This window comes from Cervus canadensis, chromosome 33, assembly GCF_019320065.1.
Source record: "Cervus canadensis isolate Bull #8, Minnesota chromosome 33, ASM1932006v1, whole genome shotgun sequence".
Classification (NCBI taxonomy): Eukaryota; Metazoa; Chordata; class Mammalia; order Artiodactyla; family Cervidae; genus Cervus; species Cervus canadensis.
This window is the reverse complement of record NC_057418.1, coordinates 18697471-18723475: the sequence shown is the minus strand read 5'-3', so window position 1 is coordinate 18723475 and position 26005 is coordinate 18697471. Positions and strand designations below refer to the sequence as shown.

The following is a 26005-nucleotide window of genomic DNA, read 5'->3' as shown; positions in this document are numbered from 1 at the left end:
TTGATCAGCTTCATGATCAACTGTATGGAGAGAATAGTTCATTAGAGGTGGTGTTTTCTCTCTGTTATACCATATGTGGAAGAACATAAATTGGGTCTTCTAGTAACCACATTAAGACTGATCAGTGGGTTTAAGGCTGTCAGCCTGATGTATAGATTATAAAACTCCCCGTCAGTCTTTCATCTAATTGTTTTAATAGTCATTGGTGACATTATATTGATCAATTACTTTTTTACAAAACAATAATGCTATTATCATTCTACCATACCTTCTGTAGCTGTTAATTAGATTTCTCTCTAAAAGAAAAAAAAAAACTTATCAGTTACTTAATTCCTCTGAGATAAAGTTCAAACAGAAAACAGAAGTCAAATAAATGGATGAGTCTTTTATTATCAACGCTCCGAGTAATGATTTGGTTTTCTAACACCTCCAACAGTGATCAGTGACTCACTTGCAGGTCGGTTTCTATCGTCTGTTTCCTTTGTGGTATTTTTGTTGTTGTTATATGACTCTTACTTTTCCATGCCTAAACATATTTTATGAGACATTATAAATATATAAAATAAGATTCTATAGATGTTCTAAAGGTTCTGAGTTATCTCTACCAGAGTTGCTTCACCATTTTTTTTTTTTTCATGCTAAGTAGAGTGGCATGTGCATGCATGCAAAGTCACTTCAGTCATGTCCAACTCTTTGCGGTCCCATGGGTTTTAGCCTGCCAGGTTTCTCTGTCCGTGGGATTCTCCAGGCAAGAATACTGAAGTGGGTCGCCATGCCCTCCTCCAGGGGATCTTCCTGACACAGGGATCGAACCCACATCTCTTACGTCTCCTGCATTGGCAGACTGGTTTTTTACCACTAGCGCCACCTGGGAAGCCCAAGTAGAGTGGGACAGATCAACCTAATCCAGTCAGGAACTGAGCTGAGCAAAGTTGTTTTGCAGTTTGTATAGGAATCAGTCTATCATAGGGTAAATCCCTTCAAGATTTTTAACAGAGCATCTTCACAAATTTTCCCTAGAATTCTAAAATGTTTATCAAGGTCTTGATTCGACTGCAAACTGTATTATATCTTTCCATCTCTCCTGTGATCCTTTTCACTTATTATGTAACTTATTGATTTTAATTCTTATCTCCAACAATAGGCAGGTCATAGTTTCTGAGGGCAGGATCCATGATTGATTTACCATCGCAAGCTACTTTAATCCCCTTTTATCTGTCTCAATTTTTGGAAATAAAAGAAAACCATGTAATTTTTCATTCAAACTGATAACTTTTTTTTTTTCAAACTGATTACTTTTAAGAATAAAGGCAATGCTCTTAAAAACTATCATGGAAAAAGGCATAAACTGGGACTTTTCTGGGCATAGAGGGACATATGATCATCTATTTGCAGTAAGTATTGAATGAATGATTGAATAAACAAAACAGGAAAAAAAAATAAACAAAACAGGATGAAATATTCCTAATATGAAAATAATACAGAAATAATCCTGAGCTCCTTTATCACTTTGGTAATCACAGGAATATCAAAAGTGTGTATTATTTTTGATAATAATTCCTAAATTAATTCTCATACTTAATATCAACTGTCATAAAATCTCCAGCAAAAAAAAAATTAGTAAAAATAATGTGTATGTATGTGCACAAAAACTAAACCATATATAAAAATATTAATGATAGTTTTTCTCTGTGTATGGGTAGAATTGCAGGTAATTTTTATTAGCTGTTTTGAGTTTTCCTGTATTTTCCAAATTCTCAATTAATATTTATCACTTTTTAAAATATGTAAAATAAGCTGTAACTGTTAGTACAAAAAGAAACTTATAATACATAATTCAGAAGTATAATTCCCTCTTCTAGCTTTATCCCAATGAACTAAGATATTATATGGGAATTGTGAATATGGTTTCTTTTGCTGAAAAAAGTTAAGGTAAAAATCCTAAATATGTATTCAAATACATGAGGAGCTACTAAGCAGAAATCACAGAACTTTGATGGAATTCCCTGGTGGTCCAGTGGTTGGGACTCTGTACTCTCAGTGCTGAGGGCCTGGGTTCAGTCTCTTGTTGGGAACTAAGATCCCACAAGTTATGTGGCCAAAATAAATAAACAATAATTAAAAACAAATCCAGAATTTGGAAATTCATACTAATATTTCTTAGGTCCTGAAGCCTTTCTTAATTCAAAATTCTGATAAATTTAGTCTTTATACTGTAAATAAACTACTTTATTTTATATATATTCTCAATATTCATTCTCACATATAGGCATCTTTATTAATGACAAAGTAAAAGCTCAAAATTAGAAAAAAACCTGCAACTTAAGTTACATAAAAGGAAAAAAGAAAACCCTGGTACGTTTCTAGATAAACTTTAGGTGCCAAACTGACAAAGTGAGTCTTTGTATTACTTTGCTCTGATTTATCACAGGGAGTGAGAGAAAGAGATGGTGAAAACAACTTGCCTAAAACTAAAATTGTCACCTCAGGATGTTTTGAAACAGACAGAAGACAAAATTATTACTTTGGTAAGAAGCTTAAAATTAATGATAACAAAAAGAACTTAGTTCACTTAACTTTGTGAAGTTTTTAATATCCTTGACTACAGCATTAATATTAGATATAGTTTCCATGATCATCTCTGTTTAAGCAGAGGTGTTAATATCATCATGCTACCACCCAGCAAACCTGAAAAGAAACTGATAGACAATTATCACAGAATTTCTTTTACAATATTAGAAGTAGTCAGTTCATTTCAGTCACTCATTCGTGTCCAATTCTTTGTGACCCCATGGACTGCAGCACGCCAGGCCTCCCTGTCCATCACCAACTCCTAGAGTCCACTCAAACCCATGTCCATCAATTCGGTGATGCCATCCAACCATCTCATCCTCTGTCGTCCCCTTCTCCTCCCGCCCTCAATATTTCCCAGCATCATAGCCCTAAAAGAAATCTTGGCAGTATCATAACCTGATAAAGATTATGATAAACCTCATAACTTGAGAAAGAGGAAGGGGAAATATTAAAATTGGTATAAGAGGACTTCTGTTTCCAGCTAAGATGTAATTCCTTGGGATAAACTAGTTCCCCCACTGAAAACAACTACCAAAAAAACAGGTTAAATGTTTTGAAAAACCATTTAAAGACACTGAAAAGCTCTCATGGCAACCAGAATCCAAGAGACTAATAAGTCAGAAAGAAGAGAACTTCAGAGAGGTAAGGAGATAATCTTCGAGTTTCAGTGCATCTTGATAGAGAAGAACAGATTCAAAGAACAGATTCAGAGTGCAAGCGGAGGTTCTTAACTAAGAGGTAATGAATAAGTTTCGGAAACAGTGGAAGATATTAAAGAGAATCTCTGAAAGTTGCCTTTGGACAGAAAGTCTTGTGAGCGTGGGACAAATTGGGAGAGAAGGATTGACATATATATACACAACCATGTATAAAACAGGCAGCTAGTGGGAAGCTGCTGGATCCACAGGGAGATCAGCTTGGTGCTCTGTGATGACCTAGAGGGGTGGGATGGCAGTAGACGAGGGCGGCTCAAGAGGGAGGGGATATGTGTATACATAGAGCTGATTCACTTTATTGTACGGCAGGAACTAACACCACATTGCCAAGCAAGTACACGCCAATAAAAAATAAAATAAAATACACAGCTATGGTAGGAAAAAAGTATACAATTTCACTTTATGAATTAAGAACAGGCAAGATTAATCTATGGGGATGAAAATCAGAATAAAGGTTGTCTCTAGTCTGGCAGGGTACAGTTCATGGGGTCGCTGAGTCGGACACAACAGAGGGACTGTCACCTTTGGTAAAGAATTCGCCTGCAATTCAGGAGACGAGCGTTCAATCCCTGGGTCGGGAAGATCCCCTGGAGAAGGAAATGGCAACCCAATCCAGTATTCTTGCCTGAGAAATCCCCTGGACAGACGAGCCTGGTGGGCTACAGTCCATGGGGTCACAAAAGAGAGTCGAACGCAGCCTAGTGACTAAATAACAATAACTAGATAGTGGGACAGATTAGAAAGGAACATGAGCAAGCTTTCCAGGGTGATGGCCATGCTCTGTATCGACTGATTTTTGGTTACAGAATTTCAATTGCATTTTCAGGAAACTGTGGAAAATTATGTATAGGACTTTGAGTACAAAACTATATAAATAGGAAAAGACAATAATTAATAGTTACTTGCTCTCAGGGAATCAGAAGAAGGGGTGGAAAGCTGCAAGTTTCAATATTAAAACATTTGATGGCATTAAGCCAATATAGTTTGCTTCGTCCGTTTAGTCCTGGGAATCATCTTGTCATTTGCACCTAAGTTTTCAGAGCCCATGGGTCACCATCTCCTTCCCTCGTCTCCGCATCAGAGAGCTCTATGGCCATTTCCAATGCTTGTTTGAGTAACTGCTTTTCTCTGCTTTTGGGTCTTATCGGTCTCCCTCTCTTATAGAACAACCACATCTTGGGTGTGATAACACATTTAATCTGGTAACAGTTCATGTATTATGGGCTTTGGAGCTAAACTACCCTGAAGTGACTGCACATCTCCACCTACTCTGAATTTCTGTGAACAATCTTTCCTTCTATTTTTACCTCTTAAGCAATTCTCTATGTTCCCTCTCTTTACCCACAACTGTCAAAACCCTAGGTCAGGCCACTATAATTTCCTACCAGCCTCCTCCCAGAGCACGCAAACTTGCACCTTGCTCCATACTGAGGGTGGAGTGTTTGCTCCAAAGCACATTTCTCACTAACGACAGTGTCCCCCCCTACTCCTGCTTTGTGACTGGGGTGGTCTTCCATTGCTCAGAGGATGAGAACCACACTTTTGAGGTCCTTATGGAGGCCCTGCGTGATCTGGTCTGAGCTGACCCTTCTCGTCTCCTTCTCACACTTCCCTTTATTCTCACCTCTGGCATCCTGGAATTGCTTGATGTCCTTCAGCCATCAGAGGCTTTTGTTTTTTTGGTCTTTTAGCTCAGAGCTTTTACACTCTGATTCCTTGACTTGCCTGCCCCACTAACTCCCTTCCTGTCCTAGCTAACCCCCTTTCTCCTTCAGAAGTCTTAACCTAAATAATCCTTCATCCTGGGAACATGTCCAGCTTCTACACATCAGGGCTGGTTAGATCCTCTTTATAACGCTCTTGTAACACCTTGTATTTATCCTTACAAACACTCACTACACCTGTAATTACATGTTTAATGTCTGGTCTTCTGGCTAGGATCCAACTCTCCACAAAGGCTGGGGCTGGATCTGTTTTGTTCACCGTGGCACTCCCTGCCCTTGTCTCAATGGCTGGCACACATCAGGTGTGTGAGTGAGTCATTAGAGCTTTTCTTTCTAATGTTAAAAGGAGTGTGTCAGGCCTTGAGCCCATTCTAACCATCAGAGCAAGAGTAATTTTATACTAGGATCAGCCCTGGAATAAGTTTTGACTTTAAACAGTTGGAGCTACATAAAACCTTACTAAAATGGCTTGCAGTTCTATCTCTTTCAATAAGACACTGACAGAATCACTGGCTAAAGTCCCTAAGCTGCCCGGAGATGGATCTATAACCACCCCTCCTGCTCCTTCTCTTCTCCCCTTGCTGCCCTATTATCATAACTTATTTTATCTTACATTGATCATGTTAAGTCTTCATTTTTTTCTCTTTGTTAACACTTTTCCTACTCCCCCATCCCACACCCACCTAAGCCAAGTAAGAAGCAGTGTGAAGTTTAATCAAGTGGAAAATGACATTAATTCCCACAGGGTCTGAGAGCATTTACTAAGGGCAAGCTCACAGTATATATTTTTACAATTGAGAAGTCAGAGACAGGAAAGTATTTTGTATCGTTATTGATTTCTTTTAAGTAGTTGTTTTTCAATATCTTTAGCAGTATCACTAGGGACTTGACCTGATTTTGTTAGCAGCAGACTCCTCATTTATCTTGAAAATAATCTACATAGAGGGTGTTATTAAGTTGCCTTCAGTTATAGTAGATTTTCCTTACCCCTCTGAGATAAAATCAAATTATAGACGCTTTTTTTGGTTAACTGGATTAAATATTTGCTGATTTTCTTTTACTATTCTATTTTTTTTTTTTACTATTCTATTAACCAATGTTAATAATAAGTAATATTTTATCATTGGCCTGTAATTTATGATGTTTTTTAATTCATTCAGAGCACAATATCCTAATGATCCATAATTCCTTTTTAAAAAACAGCTTTTCCCTTCTCTGTTCATCTTGGGGTTTCCCAGGTGGCTCAGTGGGTAAAGAATCTGCCTGCAATGCAGGAGATGCAGGAGATGTGGGTTCAATTCCTGGGTCAGGAAGATCCCCTGATTCCAACATTCCAATATTCTTGCCTGGAGAATCCCATGGACAGAGGTGCCTGGCAGGCTACAGTCCATAGGGTCACAAGGAGTCAAACACAACTGAAGCAACTTTAGCACACATATGCTCTGTTCATCTTCAGGCAACTCAGAAGTATTTTACAGCCAGGATCCTCTGTAAGTTAGCAAAGACAAGGCCTAGTTTTTACATTTGTCTGACTCTACACCTCCTCCCTTCATAACAAACGCTATGCCAGAGTGATGCATTTTCTCGCCCCTCCATTGGCATATCTGCTGGAGTGTGTAATAGTCACTCACATATTGCACAGTTAGGTGATTATTTGGCTGACTGGTTACCACCTGCAAGTTTGAGAGTTTCTTTCCATCAGACTTTCTAAATATAAAATGCTGGTGCTTAGAAGTGACTTATTCAGATGTCAAAGAAGAAAGGAGGGTTGGTGGGATGGAGATGGAATTACTCTTGTGGAGACACTTGTAGGGCTTCTGCTCATGTCATAATTATACTGCTTTTCTGAGAACTGCCTCCCAGGAGAGATGGGCCCCTGGGAGATGGTTTCATGCTCTATGACTCCATCCTTTGTCCATCATCTCCTTGACCCGGGATAGACATCTGAGTCAGGCTGAAGCAATCAGTTTCTGCCTGTTTTATGTAGAGGCATGTGGGTTGAGAGAATTGAAGCAGTGTCTTCAGTAAGTGGACCTATAACAACATGTAAACTTGGGAGCTCTGGGATGGTTGTCCTTGGACTGATCGAGAGGGTCCAGAAATGGAGAAAGCAGATGTATGAGGAAAAGAAGGAGGCATGGAGGGAGCCGGAAGATTACATAGAGCATGGAAACCTTTGTCTTCAGGAGACCAGTCCACTTTGTGGCCCAGAAGCATTCCAAACTGTTACTGTAAGATGTCAGAAATTATTCCTTATATTCTTTCTATGAAATACCCCACCCCCTTCTGCTTAGACTAGCTTAATTTGGCTTTAATAACTAGCTTCGAAAGAGCTCTAACTAATGAGCTTATAGGCACTGTTCTCGACATGAAGCTTCCAAATCCTCTGGTCCTTTCTTCTCAGTTTCTTCATTGTGCAGGCTGCTAATATTTCTGCTCCTGAACTAGTTTTACAAACATGTTGCTCACATGGCCTGCTTCCCTTTGAGTAGATAACACTTTACATTGGACACTGAGGCTAACAGATGGAATGCAAATGATCTCATCTCTCTTCAGCTGTGGCCAAGCATGGACAGGGTGCCAAGTCGTGTCAAACAGGGTGTCCTTCCTTGCACACCTCGCAGTGAGTAACACCCGCACGCCTGGACTCTCAGCAGACACACAGCTCCTCCACTCTTTCCAGTGTGGATATTATAAAATGATAGTAATGACACACACACTCAGCTTTCAGATCTCTCTTCACGTGAAGGCGTGGTGCAGAGTTTCATGTTTCATACCTCCTCCCCCATTTTCATAACTTTAGTGTCACTAGCTAACAGTTATTGAGGCTTTCCTGTGTGTTAAGCATTGCACTATACTCTGTATAGATTTTTCCATTTATTTATACAAAGGGAAAATAAATTTGCTTAGGCCAGCTTAGTTTGGCTTCTGTAACGTGAAGTCAAAGAGTTCTAATTAGTGAGCCTATAAGCTTTTTTCTTATGATTTAAGAACATCAGTGATCATGTTTAGCCTGTAGGCCTCCAGTGTCTCCTCTGATAGTTTTTCTCATTTAATTGGTGACTGTTACATAGAGTGGGACCAAGAATAAAAATTACCTGTTACATAGTGGGACCTTGCAAAAATAAGGAGCCCAGACTCAGTAACCTTCTGACTTGAAATTTATACACCCACCTAAATCACCACACTGTACCATTTCCTATTATTTCACTCACTGGATTTTATTGTAATGGGGTGTTTATACCATTAAACTGTGAACTTCTTAATGGCAAACTCCATGCCTCATTCATTTTATTGAATGCAGGTGTGAATGAATATATTTTTGAGGTATCAAACATAAAAGTGATTAAAATCATATTTTAATTAAAGTGATAAAATGATTTTAGTCCCATTTATTCCTCTCACAAAAATGGCCTTAAACTTCCCAAGTCTTAGTTTCTTTACTTATACAACAATGTTCCATGTTACTACTTTGGGTCATTATAGATGTCATTTGGAATGCTTTTGAATTCAGTTCAGAAATTACACGTTATAAACATAGGAGAATAAAATCTTAAGTTTGAGAACTCGAATATGTATGTCATGCAAGTTCATTTGAATTTGAAGGAAATATAAAAGATGACCTATTTTGAAAAGGAATATGTTCTCTTTGAAGCTGTAGCAGAATCTGCGCTCCATGGTCTCAACATAGAATTTGAAAATATAAAATATGAGTACTAAAAGCAGCTATTTCTGTGTTATCTGCAGAATGAGTATATTATTCAGAAGAGGTGGTAAAAGTAAACAGTGATGACTGCAGATTTGCTGCACCTACTGGGAACAAGTTGCCTCCATCCCCCATGTGCTCATGTCCTTCATCCCCCACCCCCAGCACTTAGCCTGTGGTCTCTAAAAATGGTCTCTCACCATGGCTGCTCCTCAACACACAACTTACTAACTTATTTTCATCTTAAATTATGGCTGATGTGCTTTTAGGTAATAGTGTTACTTACTTCAGAGAGTAAAGGCATTTCAGCTTGTTTTTTCCAGGGAGCATGAAGGCTTTACCCCAAACGAAATATCCCCTCTCTGGCAGGCTCAGGCACTATGACTGGCTGTCAGGAAGAGAGCCAAGGGTTTGGATTTCTAGCCCCTTCCAATCAGAGCTGAATGAAGGGAACGGTTTCGTTCTCATCTGAGTCTGACTGTGAATACACAGCACGCTTCTTTCTTCTACAGACGACCTGAACTTAGGAGCTGGGACTCCTCCAGCTCACTCACAAGGCCAGGACAGCACGCCTTACTTTGCAGCTTTCTCACGTTCGTCCCATCTCAACTCTTAAAATGTTTGTATCCCCCAGAGACCTGATAAGATCAGTAGTAAAGGTTTGTATCTTCAGATTTTATTTAAAATGTCTCTAATTTCCCAGCTTGATTCTTCTTTTCTAATGTCAGGCAACTAAATGAGAACCAGCATCAACCACAATCAACATGCTCAGCAGAGCTGGTGCCTCATTATGACACTTGTCAATTGATGTCAGATAGCTCTCTTGCAAGGACACAGTTCTGGGTCAGACTGCCCAGCATAAACTGTAGGATCTCTATATTTTTGATTTCTCCTTGTCTGTCAGCTGCTTTCTCAGATACTGTAAGTGAGCTTACATTTCTCCTATATTATACCACTCCCCCCTCTTCCCTGGCCTCCTTAGATACTGTCTAAACTTCTTAACTCCTTTAATGATGAACTCCTCAATTTACTGCAATAAAAGTTCTACTCACCTCACACTACTAAAATCACTCAAGGATAACCATGGTGTCTCCATCCATGGAGATCCCAAATTCTATCATCCTGAAACAGTCTATTAGGGACTGAAGGGTTGTGCTTCCCTTAAATTCATTTGTTGACATCTTAACCCCTCAACATGATGGTATTCAGAGGTGGAGCCTTTGGGAGATAATTAGGGTTAGATGGTAGCTGTCTGCAACCCAAATGGGAGAGGTCTTACTGGAACTCAGCCATGATGAAACCCTGATCTTGGACTCTCAGCCTCCAGAACTGTGAAATGATAGATGTCTATATTTTAAGCCTCCAGTCTGTAAGATTTTCCTATGGCGACAGAGTGGACTAAAATAGTCTCTTGCTTGATTTCCTTGACAATGCAAAATTTCTCTGTTCCCTCCCCCCCTTTTTTATTATGTGTTGTTTATCGCTTTCAGTTTTTCCTTATTTATCTTCTCTCTTAAATGTAAGTAAGTATTCCCTAATGTTCTTCCTCTGACTTTCTTCTATTCTCACATCACAATCCCTCTTTTGGCCACTGTAAACATTGACAATTAATCCTCAAATCTAGAGCTCTGGCTCAGACCTGTGTCTTAAGCTCCTGACTTAAATTGTTAAATAAGCTTATGGATGCCTCTGTTTGAATTACCGTTACAGGATTTTTGATTGGTTAAGTCTGAAACCCAACTTAGCAACATTTCCCCAGTCCTGTTCCTATATTCCCTATGAGTTTTCATGGTAGTTGTACTTTTCTACTACCAACTACTACATGGTAGTTGTAGCTGAAATTATGAGAGTTGTTCAAACAATAATCTCTATAGTTTATGCCTTTCTTCCTCCCCCCAAATCAATATTTCAGTTCTAATGAATTAAACTCAGAAAACTTCTTCATATGCTTGCTTTGGGTTTGACTTTTCTTTCTTTATTTTCATTTAAACCTTTTATTTTTAACCTGTCTTCTGGATTATTGTAGCACTCGATTAACTAGTCTGTCTACAGTCAATCTATTCCCATAAAGTTCACACATGATCATAAAATTTCACAAAAGTCATTAATGCATCTTGTAATCTCCATAAAAATATCCAAATTTCTTCTTAGAATATTGATCACTATCTGTAATCTGTCCTCTTTCTGTATTTACAAATTTTCCCACTCTACACCTCTCCATGTACTTTACTCAATAGATCCCATATTTTAAACCAGAAGTACACTAACATTTCTGAATTCTTTGCTTAAATTATTTTCTGCATGTGAAATGGTCTCACCATAGCACATTTTCTCCTGTTGAAAAGCATCCTTTATGGTTAAGTTCAAATGCCACTTTCATACGTTTATCAAGAAGTCTTTCCTCATCTTTCCATAGACTCCACTCCATTTAGCTGGGCTGAATCTCTTTCTTCCCTGAACACACAAAATGCTATATTGGTCCTCTATTACGGCACCTAACCCAGCATATTTAGTTGCATTTTTTAGTGTTTCCTTTACTATATTGCAAGTGTGGTGCAGTCTGTGCCCATTTCTTAAATCTTTTTTTATCCTAAATATTAACTAGCACCATACCAAGTATCTAAGTGCTTTTATGAAGCATATGTTACTGTTGACACATTTTTTGATTAAATAAGTGGATAATAAACAGTATATCCACCATAAATGTTGCTCTCAAGTAGTAAAATTCTATGATGAGCACTTCAATAAAATCTTCTGAAAGTTACTATAAAACCAAGTGAAGAATCACAATGACTTTTAAAGCCATTTAGTATATGATTAAGGGAAAAATAATTTTAAAAAGACAGATTTTCTCATTTACAAGCTAGAAGAGTGAATGAGTTCTGTTTATGAAAGAGAACATGTTATCTCTATTTGATTTTGATGTCTTCCAGCTAACAGCCATAGTTCCTTTCATAATCAAAGGAGGAAAGATTAGATCATACACACTAATGCTGCAGACTTCTTTACCTTTTCTTGTGGACAAAACAATATGTTTCTAGCAGATCAAGAGGAAGATGTCCTCAGAGCATCATTCCACTTAGTATTTCACTTAGCTTTTGCCCTCATTAAAAGCATATATACAGATGCTTAAGAAATAATCACAAGAACATATTAATACACTATTTACTTAGAAGCCTATGTTTTAAAATTACCTCCTGCATCAATCTAATGCATTTTTCTGGTGATTATCATTGTTTTTAGTTTTGTTTGCAATTATGTACTCCAAAAAGTCACAGCAGTGTGTTGGCACATTTCAGCTCCATGTGCCCTCAAACTATTTGGCACTCGTTGAGGTTACTTATCCAAAAAATGACTAGAAATGTTAGTTTGACATTTAGCCATTGATATAATTATTTTTTTTTAAAGAAAGCATGCCATTTACATAATGTTTTAAGCTTTTAGTTGCATAATGCTAATTCATTTTGCTTTAAAAGGAAGTGACAAGTAACTCAGACCTAAATAACTTAATTACTCATATCTATGGATTTCTATGTTTCTTCTCCTGCCAAGAAAGAGAATTTTACCAATATATTTATATTAAGTTAGGGCCTGAATATGTTCCCATTCAAATTCATTAACAGTTTAAGATATCAGCCCGGTCAAAGATAATCATGTTATTCAGTTGATCTTCCAGGACAGGATTATGTCTACTAGGACTTCTAACTATAAGCAACTCAAGTAATCCAAACACCCAATGTATTGATTAAACTCCTCCTAAATTTTATCTCAGAAAACATAAAGGCAAGTGCCCAAACCTTTGATTGTGTCAGATATATGGCTGTGAACAAAACAACAAATTGAAGTAAACTTTGCAAAAACAGACACACAACATCAGCCATTCCCGCTATCTCAGAAACAGCCTGGTATGAATATAGTCGGACTTGCAACTGCTCAGAATAATATCAAAAAAGATAGATCAGTTGGAAGCTCTTCATTACAGCATCTGTTCTGTGTTTATAGCTACATATGCAGACTGCTGAACACCCACAGTGCACCATAAACGTAGGGATTGCACATCCAGAATGGCAATACACTCATTGGGTGATGTGTTCCCTAGAGTTTTCAGCCCCTTGCTTCAGTTGGCAAAACTCTGCTAGATTTTTGTTGCTGTAGAAAATATTAGATTGTTTGTGGTTTTTGCAACTTTGGAGACAAACCAGGAAATCATAAAGCAGCAATAAAAAGGTAAAAACAGGCCCTGAGATTATTGCTATATTTTAAAAGTACAGTCTCATAGAGAGTTACAAGAGAAGTAACAGCAGAGTAAGTGAGAAAAATGAGTAAATAAATGGTTGCTTTCCATGGAAATTTAGCCTCAAATACCCTCTGTGGGTCAGCTCAGCTGTGTGATACACTTTGGAGGAGCTACCAATTGTACAAAGAATGCTGCATATTAGGATTACTAATTAGAAGTATTATTTCTTATTGTCAGAATCTAATAATATGTGATAAATAAAAGATAGCCAATAATTGAGCAATGCATTAAATGCCGAAAGTAGTGCTTCCAAGACAACCAGCCCAACTTAGACCAAGGTGATTTTTCTCTCAAAAGTGTGATTCAAATGAAATTAATTTCTAAATTCATAATAATGCTGGGAATATTCTCAACTCCTAATGAAAGCAGTTCCAGGTGTGAGAAGGTAATCAGAATAAGCACAATACCTGGGGACTGTATACACAGTAAGCTAACTTCACTTTATCCCAGCAGTGAAGCAATGTGTACCAAGGATTAGTCACTGCTCTCTTGGACAGGTGCCCACATCTGTCTCTCACAGAATCACTGAGAGAGCTGTCAAAATGCATAATCCTGAGTACCAACAAAAGATATCTTGATTACATAGGTTCCCTCTTTCCATTAAATGGTTAGAAGAACAGTTTTCAGAAATGACTCATGACCAAAAATCACAAAACTTCTGAAGAACCGTTAACGAAGGCAGTTAGAAAACATGGAGCTGAGTAATGGTAGATGGTGGAACGGAACGCTCAGAAAGCCATATGGGATGCAATAGAAGTCTCTTAGTCTTCACAAACAGTCAAGTTTAAAGAGTGTTTTCTCCCTTCTTTTCATTTTGTTTCCTCTCATTCCTTCCATCTAAATGATAATTGTCATGATGCCATTGTACATCTGGACTCTCTGTGGCTATGGTCTGGTTTTTTTTTTTTTTTCCATTTCATGGCACTGTTGTTTTGCTTTCATGCTCACTGGAGCTGAGGGGATGTTGGTTACAATGAAAAATCAGGGCAAGGGAAGAAAACAAATAAGTGGCTTTAATAATCAGAATTTCATGAAGAAGTAGATATAAACTATTGAATTCATCTTTAACACTGAAAAAAAATCATGGATGCTTTATTTGAAGTAATAATAAAACTTGATGGACTTCAAAAATATTTATTTCCTAGAGACTCCCTCATCTGAGCCTCAAACCAATTATATGGTTTCTGTAAAAGAGACCCATGGTGCTGCTTTGCAAGCAAAGATATAAAACCCAGAAATTTAAGGTATGTAGATTTTTGGACATATGTTATGATGAGAAATTTCATGCCAGTTAAGGCCTAGACAAAGAATAACTAAATGGGATAATCAACGAAATGGAATTTACTTAAAAGTCACACAAATTCACAGTGGTTTGGTGTCCTCACTTAACAAAAGAGAGAAAGTAACACCCATTCCTCTTACCTTGCTGACTTATTCAAATGCACAGAATAGTTCTAAAACAATTACATAACTATTACTATTAAAAGCCTTCATGTTCATAAGATTGTTTCAAAAAGTAAAATTAATACTGCTACTGGGGGAAATAGTTTCATTTTTGGAAAATTAAATGACTGTTAGAACTTCAAGCATGCATGTTATTTTAAATGTTGTAAATGTGACATGAAATCTGTTTTCATGGGTCTCAGAACGAGATGACACATGCAAATTTTAGCATATGCTTCCCTGCAAAACAGAGTCAGGAGAAAGACAGGAATGTGTGTATTATATAAACTACTCAGAAAAATTACCAAAATAGAAATAAGCTGGACTTTGATGTTCACACTGACTCTCAAGTTTGAGCTCTTTACCTTAATCTGGTTTCTTGTTTCATTTGGTGCTTGATGGCTAGAAATCATTCTGATCATAACCTTGTAGTAGAGATAGGTCGGTTCATGTGTAGCATTATGAAGTTTACAGTACACATAAAATAAAGAAGAGTTGCCTGGTAAGATAGTTGCATAAGGGAACTTATTTCAGGATATATTTGGTGCTTAACTAAACTCAAATTTTGAAATAGGCCAATTCCTCCAGGTGCTAAATTTCCTCCCTCTCAAATCCCAGGTGAGTAATGGTATGACTCCAAAGTGATAAAAAAAGTGAATCAGAAACTATCTCAATCATAATCTAAACTAGAAATTAGAACTAGAGATTGCATCTCTGCCGAGACCCCAGAGATGTACTTATACTCCACAGGAGAACCCATGCGAAAGGAAAACATGAGGGGCAGAAGAGAAGCTGTAGATTCCAGGTAAGAGTGAATATGCGCTCAGCTGGCTGTTGCTTCACACTCCTTGCTCTTTCAAAGAAATGAAAACAATGAAGACCTTCAGTACTAACACACTCCTACTGCAACAGAATGTGAGATTTGAAAACAAAAAAGAAAAGATTAAGAAAGGATATGGAAAACATTGGGGAAATGGAAGAACATGCTTTAGTCAAATAGAAGAAAATAGAAAGAGAGAGGGAGAGACAGAGAGGGAAACAGAAAAGGCAAACCCAGGCCAGACAACTCACTTGGCATTCCCCGCCCCTGGTTTCTTTCTTCGGAAAATGCTGAGTAAAGTGTTGGAGCGGCAGGGCAGCTTGCCGTCGCCGACGTGCATGCGGACCACGTCCGAGGTGGTAAAGGCACTACGGACATTCCTCTCGGGTTTGGCAATAATGATGTACATCTTGGGGGTGAACATGCACCCCAGGGCCACCGTTACACTGAGGCTCACTGCAAAGCAGGTAGTAATGATCTTGTAGTTGCTCCCAAAGTAAATGGGCACGAAAGCCAGCCAGATGATGCAGGTGGTATACATGGTGAAGGCAATGTACTTGGCCTCATTGAAGTTGGCGGGCACGTTGCGGGTCTTGAAGGCATAGTAGGTACAGCTCATGATGAGGAGCCCATTGTAGCCCAAAGGGGCTACCACCCCCAGGTTGCTGGTATTGCAGATAAGGTAGACTTCTTTGATGCTCGGGTAGGACAGGATGGGCATGGGGGGCTCCATGATGATCAGGGTTATCACCAAGGTTAGCTGCACGCTGATCAGAATTGAGGCAATGATCACCTGGGCCCAGGCACTCATAAACCTGGGCTTCCGGGTGCAGATCTTCTTCTTGCTGCCTGCCAAGATGCGTGCGATGCGATTGGTTTTGGTCACTAAAGCGGAGTAGCACATGGCAGAAGAGAGGCCGACCAGGAGGCGCTGCAGGTAGCAGGAGGTGGTGGTGGGCTTGGCAATGAGGGTGAAGGGACAGACGTAACCAAGGAAGATGCCAGCTAGGATGATGTAGCAGAGCTCCCGGCTGGAGGACTTGACCACAGGTGTGTCTCGGTATAGCACGAAGATCAGGGTGACAAACAAGGTGACAAGGATGCCCAGGCAGGAAAAGGCGATGGCTATGATGGACTCTATGTTGCTCCACTCAAGGTAGCGGACAGGAATGGGTTCACATCCTGTGATGAGAAAGATCGTTTTAAAATGAATCCAAGATTTTGCTGATCAGTAACAACAGGGCTTACTAGTTGCAGGGGCATAGCTATATTCCCAGCTTCCATGATGTATGGTGTTTTAGTTCCTTTTTTAAAATGCCTCCTTATCACACAAATAAAGATATACCATTGTTTTCTCTGGACAGTCATGCTCCCAAATCTAATCTCATCACAAGCCTAATGTGACATACTTAAGCCTATAAAAATAGTCTTTTCTTAAAGTGTTATAAGTGGATGCTGCTTTGTGGATGGAACTCAGATCTACACTTTCAGAAAATGAAAGGGAAAGATGGAAACTAAACTGTGTTTCCATTGAAGGTTAGATGGTCACAATGCAACAGAATAAGTTAATAAGAAATAAACTAACAAAATTTTTATTTTTATGTAGTTACTGCTCAGCAACAAGTCCAGCTCATAGACACAAGTCCAGCTCATTAGAAAAGCATTCTCTTTCTTTCTTTCTTGACAGCCGGAAAGCTGTTTTAAACACAAATTCCATTTGAATTCCTTAGAAGAATCTGTATTCTCTTATTTACCACATATTATATTACTCACTTTAAGTTACTTACTTTAGGTCTTAGTGTCTCACCCCTTTAGTTATGTATGATCTGTATGTGGCATCTGAGGGCCTTTGACTTATCAGCCTCTAATAGACACGCTAAGGAAGAATGAAATCTCCCTTCACCCACCTCTTGAAAGGAGAGACAGCCCTGTTTCTAAATGCCTGGCTTATCTTTTCCTTCCAGATAAAGTCTGTTTTGTATTTCACACAGAGAAAAACATTTGTCAAGTCTTGGCAAAAACCCTTTCACATGGTTTTGTGTTTGGTCTGGGCCGTTATTTCCCAAATTGTGAGAATAAAAACATGTATTTCCATAAATTTAGGAAAAGATTCATTGTTCTGAAGCCATGAGAGCAAGGAACCACCAGAACCTGTTTTAAATCTGTTCAGTCATTCGACAAGCGCTGCCATCAGTGAACACAGCTTTTGCATGTTAACCAGTCAGAGTCAGCCCTGGCTTCTGACAGTCACTCAGTCAGGAACAGACTCATTTTAATACATACGTGTCGACCACTCACAAGCACACGCTCCTGGCCGAACAGAGTGGCCTCCCTCTTTTGTGAGTCTGGCATTGGTCTGTATTAAAGTCTTAGCTCTTCCTGGAAGAACTCCTCCTTCCAAAATAAGTCACATTTTAACTCTAAATCTATCTGTTTCCTTGATAAAGTTGAGAAAGGAAAGATGATTTGATAGAATAATAATGATCTTTATGGGGGACACAAGCAATAAATTAAAATATTTAAGAACAGCTTGGAGAAGGAAATGGAAACCCACTTCAGTATTCATGCCTGGGAAATGGACAGAGGAGCCTGGTGCGCTACCATCCATGGGGCCGCAAAAGAGTCAGACACGACTTAGTGACTAAGCAACAGCAGTAGACGAATTAGGAGATAAAATACTTAATAGTCAATACAGTAAGCCCCCTACATATGAACAAGTTCTGTTCTGAGAGCATGTTTGTGAGTTCAATTTGTTCATAAGTCTAATAAAGTTAGCCCAGGTACCCAACTATCATAATCGGCTATATACCACTGCTTTTACACTTGCTTCTGGACATCCTGGACTTGAAATAAAGATACTATACTACTGTAGTCTATACATCACTGTACAGTACAGTACACAAAAGCTCAGACACTTGTACAGTGTACGCCAGACACCTGAACTAACTTACACCATTGGACGTGTGAACACACGTGCGCATCTTCGAAGGTTCAAAACTTGAAGGCTGGTATGTAGGGGACTTACTGCATTCAGCCCTTTTAACTGGCATTCTGAGGCTGCTAAATAAAATTCAAATTCCAATGGAATCTTTGTCAAGGCCTTTGTAACATTCCGAAAGCTACCCTCTGCATTTCTCTTTTTCTATGCAACCTGGTTTTTATAAATGAGATATTCTGTCTTTGGAGTTTTTATTAGCAAAGAATACTGCATTAAAAATTTTTAGAACACAAGTCAGATCCACTGAAGTCGAATTAAAACCCTGGTCTAGAGCCAAATTGAGAGATATAATTAATGACTTTCCTAAACTTCAGGGGTACAGGCAAAATATTTTGTGCAGAATTCAGGATTTTTATTAGACACTTATTGTCCTGCACTGCAGATATGTACCAATTAACTCAATTAATTGTTAGCCTCATGTGGGAAAATATTTTAAAAGGAGCAGATTAGAAAAGGGAAGATTTAAATAACTCAGTGGTGTAAAATTTTAAAATAGAAAACATATTACATAAGGCAATTTCAGAAGTTTTTCTTTCACTAAAGATTCAAAATAAAGATGAAAGATAGATTTTAGGAAACCTTCAAACAATTATGGGGTAGATTCAAGCTGACATAACAAGGACTATATCCTCTGTGCAAATGGGCTCAGATATGAATTAGGAGAATCAAACAGAAAGCAAAATATTAAAATTAAAAATTACCAAGTTAGAAAATATCTAACATTTGACCAGACATTTTCAGGTAGACTTTAAAAGTAAATAAACTAGAAATCAATATAATAATGGATGCTTATTTAAAACATTTAAAAGGGCCTCTATTCTCTGTGATTTAGGAAGCTATAGATAAGAAAAGGGCTTCCCAGGTGGCGCTAGTGGTAAAGAACCAGCTTGCCAGTGCAGGAGATGTAAGCGATGTGGGTTCGATCCCTGGGTTGGGAAGATCCCCTGGAGGAAGGTGTGGCAACCCACTCCAGTATTTCTGCCTGGAGAGTCTCATGAACAGAGGAGCCTGGTAGGCTACAGTCCATAGGGTCGCGAAGAATTGGACACGACTGAGGTGACTTAGCATGTAGCATACAGTAAGAAAACACAAATATCACAAAGAACGGTGTCATTTAAAGAATCATCACCCCATCCTAGAGCCTGTTATACAGAGTGAAGTAAGTCAGAAAGAGAAAAACAAATATCGTATATTAATGCATATATATGCTTCCCTGGTGGCTTAGTGGTAAAGAATCCACCTGCCAAGCAGGAGACCGGGCTTCAGTCCCTGAGTGGAGAAGATTTTCTGGAGAAGGCAATGGCAACCCACTTCAGTATTCTTCTCTGGGAAATCCCATAGACAGAGGAGCCTTGTGGGCTACAATTCATGGGGTCTCAAAAAAGTTGGACATGACTTAGTGACTAAACAGCAACAACAATGTATATATAGGGAATCTAGAAAAATGGTACTGATGAACATATTTGCAGGGCAGGAATAGAGATGCAGACATAGAGAACAAACATGTGGTCACAGTAGGGGAAGGAGAGGATGGGACAAACTGAGGGAGTAGCATTGAAACGTATACATTACCATGCGTAAAACAGATAGCTAGTGGGAAGCTGCTTATATAACAAAGGGAGCCCAGCCCAGTGCTCTGTGATACCTAGAGGGGTGGAAGGGAGGCTCCAGAGGGAGAGGACAGATGTATACATACGGATGATTCACGTCGTTATGATGAAGAAGCCAACACAACATTGCAAAGCAATTAAACTCCAGTTAAAAAAAAAACCATCACCTCATATTAGTAAAACTCAGGACAACTGCCTAAAATCTGTCTAATGACTCAACTACGGGGAAGACACCAACACCCACAAACTCCCTGTCTGTCCTCTGAACTCCCAGGGGAAATAATATTTCTTTACTATTGATATAGACTCTTCTAATGTCTACCAATAATTTCACCATTAATAGAACATCAAATACCTTGGTTTACTGAATAGTGAAAATCTTATGTACCAACACCTAACTGGGAATTTGACACTATTATTATAAGAATACATTATTCTTGGTGACACAAAACCCACAATTCTAACATGTAGGGTTTACTGTCAGGCAAGACGTGCTGCAGTTCTTGAGCATGGCCAAGTTATAGCTGATTTAATCATGAAAATACCTGTACTATATATAATTTAAGACATTATCCAAGTAATGCCTATCTCCTAGAATTCCTGTGGACAAAAGACTCCACAGAAATAGGAAGATGAATTGAAACAGAGCACATAAGCATGCAGATTATCATAGGTATCTAGATCACCACAAATCTTTAATTTTTGTATAAATATGAAAATGCTACACCATGATCTAGATGTATTAACAGTATGAAAGAAAGAAAGTGAAATGTTAGTGTCTCAGTCAAGTCCTACTCATTGCAGATCCTATGGACTATAGCCACCAGGCTCCTCTGTCTATGGAATTCTCCAGGCAAGAATACTGGAGTGGGTTGCCATTCCCTTCTCCAAGGATTTGTCCCAACCCAGGGATCGAACCCAGATTTCCTGCACTGCAGGCAGATTCTTTACCTTCTGAGCCACTGAATAAATGAAATTAACAGTATGGCAATATCAAACAATTATTGTTCATTGTGGTAGGTAGCTTCTAAGATGATTCAGATTGATCCCCACATCCTGGTATTCATGTCTCTGTGGAATGCCCTCCCCTTGAGTGTGAACTAGGCCTATGACTTGCTTCTTTTCTATAGAATTTTCTTTTCTATAGCAAAGTTGATAGGCTGTCTCTCCCGTGATTAAGCTATATAAGATAACACTCTTCATCTTGTAGCAGACTCTCTTGCTGGCTTTGATGAAACAACTCCTATTTTGCTAATGTCCACATGGCAAGGGACTGGGAGAAGTCCTCATCCCTAATCACCAGCAAAAAAAAAAAAAAAAAACCAAAAAAACAAACAAAACTTAAGCCCTAAATTCAAGCCTTTGATGATTGTATTCTGCCAACAACTAGCTAAGTGAATTTGAAAGTGTACCCTTCCACAATCACGTCTTCAGACTAGACATCATCCATAGCTGATACTTCAATTTTTAGCTTTGTGAGAGATTATGAAGCAGAGAACTCAGCTAAACTGTGCCCATATTTCTGACCCATGGAAACTGTGAGATAATAAATGTGTATTGTTGTAAGCTACTAAATTTGGAGGAAATTTGTTTGGGGGTAATTTGTTACACAGCAATAGATAACGAATTTACCCTTTAAAGCCAACCTCTTAATTTCATAGCCAACACTTAGTCTCTTTGCCTAAGGATAATTGCAGGCATAAACTAAGTCAAACTATCTTTAGGTTTTGTACAAGGTCTTTAAGTCCTTGTACCAAGAGATCAAATTGCCAACATCCGCTGGACCATCGAAAAAGCAACAGAGTTCCAGAAAAAAACATCTATTTCTGCTTTATTGACTATGCCAAAGCCTTTGACTGCGTGGATCACAATAAACTGTGGAAAATTCTGACAGACATGGGAATAACAGACCACTGGACCTGCCTCTTGAGAAACCTGTATGTAGGTCAGGAAGCAACAGTTAGAACTGGACATGGAACAACAGACTGGTTCCAAATGGGAAAAGGAGTATGTCAAGGCTATATATTGTCACCCTGCTTATTTAACTTCTATGCAGAGTACATCATGAGAAACGCTGGGCTGGAGGAAGCACAAGCTGCAATCAAGATTGCCAGGAGAAATATCAATAACCTCAGATACGCAGATGACACCACCCTTATGGCAGAAAGTGAAGAAGAACTGAAGAGCCTTTTGATGAAAGTGAAAGAGGAGAGTGAAAAAGTTGGCTTAAAGCTCAACATTCAGAAAACTAAGATCATGACATCCAGTCCCATCACTTCATGGCAAATAGATGGAGAAACAGTGGAAACAATGGCTGACTTTATTTTGGGGGGCTCCAAAATCACTGCAGATAGTGATTGCAGCCATGAAATTAAAAGATGCTTACTCCTTGGAAGGAACGTTATGACCAACCTAGACAGCATATTAAAAAGCAGAGACATTACTTTGCCAACAAAGGTCCATCTAGTCAAGGCTGTGGTTTTTCCAGTGGTCATGTGTGGATGTGAGAGTTGGACTGTGAAGAAAGTTGAGCGTCGAAGAATTGAGGCTTTTGAACTATGGTGTTGGAGAAGACTCTGGAGAGTCCCTTGGACTGCAAGGAGATCCAACTAGTCCATTCTAAAGGAGATCAGTCCTGGGTGTTCATTGGAAGGACTGATGCTGAAGCTGAAACTCCAATCCTTTGGCCACCTGATGCGAAGAGCTGACTCATTTGAAAAGACCCTGATGCTGGGGAAGATTGAGGGCAGGAGGAGAAGGGGAGACAGAGGATGAGATGGTTGGATGGCATCACCGACTCGATGGACATGGGTTTGGGTAGATTCTGAGAGTTGGTGATGGACAGGGAGGCCTGGCATGCTGCGGTTCATGGGGTCGCAAACAGTCAGACACGACTGAGTGACTGAACTGACTGAATTACCACGTGTAATAAATCCCTATTATTAACTGAAATTGTCCAACATTTTCTGCTAATTAGCTAGTTATGAACAGTTGCTAATTCTCCCCATATTACTATTCACTGATGTAATAAGTGAGCATAATTAAGCTCTATAACCAAAGGAGGAGAATCTCAGGATTGTGATTATGTTATTCAAGGAGTGTCCTTGTCAAATAAAATTTTGAATACCCATTACTAAATATTAACATTGGTTCACCATGGTTCTTATACTAAAACTAAAAAGAAAACCACTAAGTTTAATACATAAGTAGTCCACACGGTATTATAAAATGCAATACTCTACCACAAAATAAATATTTTTAATAACTGAATTTTGGGTTCCCTGTGTCCTATCAAATTTTAAAAGAAAAGAGGCACATACATAAGCTAATAACTTGTATGATTTCAGAGTAATCCATTTATTTAACACTATAAAGACAGATTTTAGTCTTTAAATACTGTAAAAGCACACTTTAAAAAGTTTCCAGTTATTTTTTAAAATAATAATATTTTGATGAGTTGATGTTACATAAAATAATTGTTGCCATAGAAGTTCAGACCTATAGCATTAAAAAAGGTACTATAAAGGCTAATACTAGTACTGTAAAATATAATATAAATATTTTAGAGATGATTATACTATACAGACTACCCTGAGTCCTTACACAAGTCTCATATAAAACAATAATGAATAGTGTATTAATAACAACAAAACAGGGCAAACAAGTCCATTACCTCACATATGTGGACAGGATGGATATTTTGTGTAATAGAGAAGTTCAAGAATTCAGTTATAGGAACACAAAGTCTAGCCAGCAAAGAAATTCTTAAAAGAAATGCCAGATCTACAAGGATATTATCTGGCAAAGCCAGAATGGCTGTCTGGCAGCACCATATGAAATATCCAATAGACACAAGATAAAATTCTGATGGAAAAAAATTAAAGAATTCATTTCAGTAGAAACAAATTGGCCACAAAATTAAACACTAATGGGAAAACATTTCCAGGATAGCAGATGCGGCCAGTTCATGCTTCATTTGTAATTAAATTAATCTGGGAAAACTGTAAAGGTGGGGACACTGACTGACACAATTGTAAAAGAATCCTGTGAGTAACTCCAAATGCATTGCCTACAGTTATCTCCTTCTGTGGTTTATAAATATGTATTAGTTTAAACAGTGTGAATATTTTCTGAAGCATTCCGCTGTTGACAAACCACAACACTTATAATGACTAAAATATGATCAGACTTGTAGTCTTAGCAAGCATGTTCCAACTTACCAATCTAGGGATTTGGAAACATTTCATTGGAACATTTATTCATGAATTTAAGTTATATAATAACTAAGGTAATAACTAATAAGTACATTACCTCACATATGTGGACATGTGGATATTTTGTGTAACTCTCTCAAGATATCAAAACTAGCACTTCTCAAATTTAAGATGGGCTCATTCCAACAAGGGCATGCTTTATCAGTGGATTGAGCTACAAAAATCTGCACAATGAACATTGATTTTAAGACAGCACAAGATAGAAACTCTCACTGAAGTCTTTCATGGCCCTCAAGTTGTATAGCCAAGTCGACCTGTCTAATAAAATATGCATCAGTAAATGAACTAACTTTGGTTGTCGCTAGTGGAGTTTCAAACCTTAAATTGCATATCATAAATCCTAGCCCCCTTAATGTAGCCAGCTTAAAGTTTAAAACTCCACTGGCCTGCAGAAGGAGATGGCAACCCACTCCAGTATTCTTGCCTGGAGAATTCCATGAACAGAGAAGCCTGGCAGGCTACAGTCCACAAGGTCGCAAAGAGTTGGATACAACTGAGCAACTAACACATACACATTAATGTAACCGGAAACTAAAGACTGCTACTCAGCCTTCTCCATTAGTAATCAGTCTTCCAAGTCTAGCTGTAAATTAAGGCTACCTTAACCCAGGGTACTAGGGCTTCCCTGGTGGCTCAGGCGGTAAAGCGTCTGCCTTCCAGGAAGATCCTCTAGAGAAGGAAATGGCAACCCACTTCAGTACTCTTGCCTGGAAAATCCCATGGATGGAGGAGCCCAGTAGGCTACAGTTCATGGATTCACAAAGAGTCGGACATGACTGAGCAACTTCACTTCACTTCTTCAACCCAGTGTACTATACACAAATGAAGAAAACCATTCTTCTATGGTAGAAGTCTAAGTATTCTTGTGTTGCAACAGTAGCAGTTTGTCATAACAATACCCCAAAGCTTAAATCTACCTCACCATTCAGTCAGTTCAGTTCAGTTGCTCAGTCATGTCTGACTCTTTGTGACCCCATGAACCACAGCACGCCAAGCCTCCCTATCCATCACCAACTCTCAGAGTCCACCCAAACCCATCCATTGAGTCGGTGATGCCATCGAACCATCTCATCCCCTGTCGTCCCTTTCTCCTCCTGCCCTCAATCTTCCCCAGCATCAGGGTCTTTTCAAATGAGTCAGCTCTTCGCATCAGGTGGCCAAAGGACTGGAGTTTCAGCTTCAGCATCAGTCCTTCCAATGAACACCCAGGACTGATTTCCTTTAGGATGGACTGATTGGATCTCCTTGCAGTCCAAGGGACTCTCAAGAGTCTTCTCCAACACCACAGTTCAAAAGCATCAATTCTTTGGTGCTCAGCACAATTAAGATTGCTTTATCTCTTGTGAAGATCCTAGATTCTTTTTCCTATGTGAAAAGCAGGATTTTCAATGCCAATCCAGGACCACCCAAAACAGAATCACATGGGGATTGGGACTGACAATTTACATTTTGAATAAGCTTCTTAAAAGTTGTTTTTTCTTCCTTCCTTTCCTTTCTTTCTTTCTTTTCTTTTTCTTTTTCTATTTTTTAAGACATCCTAAATTTTAGAAGGGTTAGCTTTGATATTTTGAGGGAATTAGACAAAATATCCATTGTCCATATATATTATGTGATGCGATGTACTTTATTTGTCCTGTTTTTTTTTTTAAAGAGAAGGGTTTCGCAACCTCCAATGTTTGGTAATTCCAAGACTAGAAGGGGTGGTGGTTAAATTCAATCAGTGGTTTAGAATGAGTGCCCTGAGCCTACCTGAAACCCACAAGAAGACTTTAATAGGAGTTGTGCATATACTATATCTAAAGCACAGAGAACTTAAGGACCTGGCAGTGTTCATGGTTAGAGT

General features: G+C 38.7%; 1 protein-coding gene across 2 annotated transcripts in view; it reads right to left on the bottom strand.

Moving 5' to 3' along the window:
- The window catches only part of GRM1 (glutamate metabotropic receptor 1), a 411831-nt gene that overhangs the window by 17809 nt on the left and 368017 nt on the right, over positions 1–26005 (bottom strand). For both annotated transcript variants that reach the window (XM_043457395.1, XM_043457396.1), the window contains exon 8: positions 15532–16462. In XM_043457395.1, coding sequence (XP_043313330.1) covers positions 15532–16462 — 931 coding nt within the window. The remainder of the gene's footprint in view (positions 1–15531; positions 16463–26005) is intronic.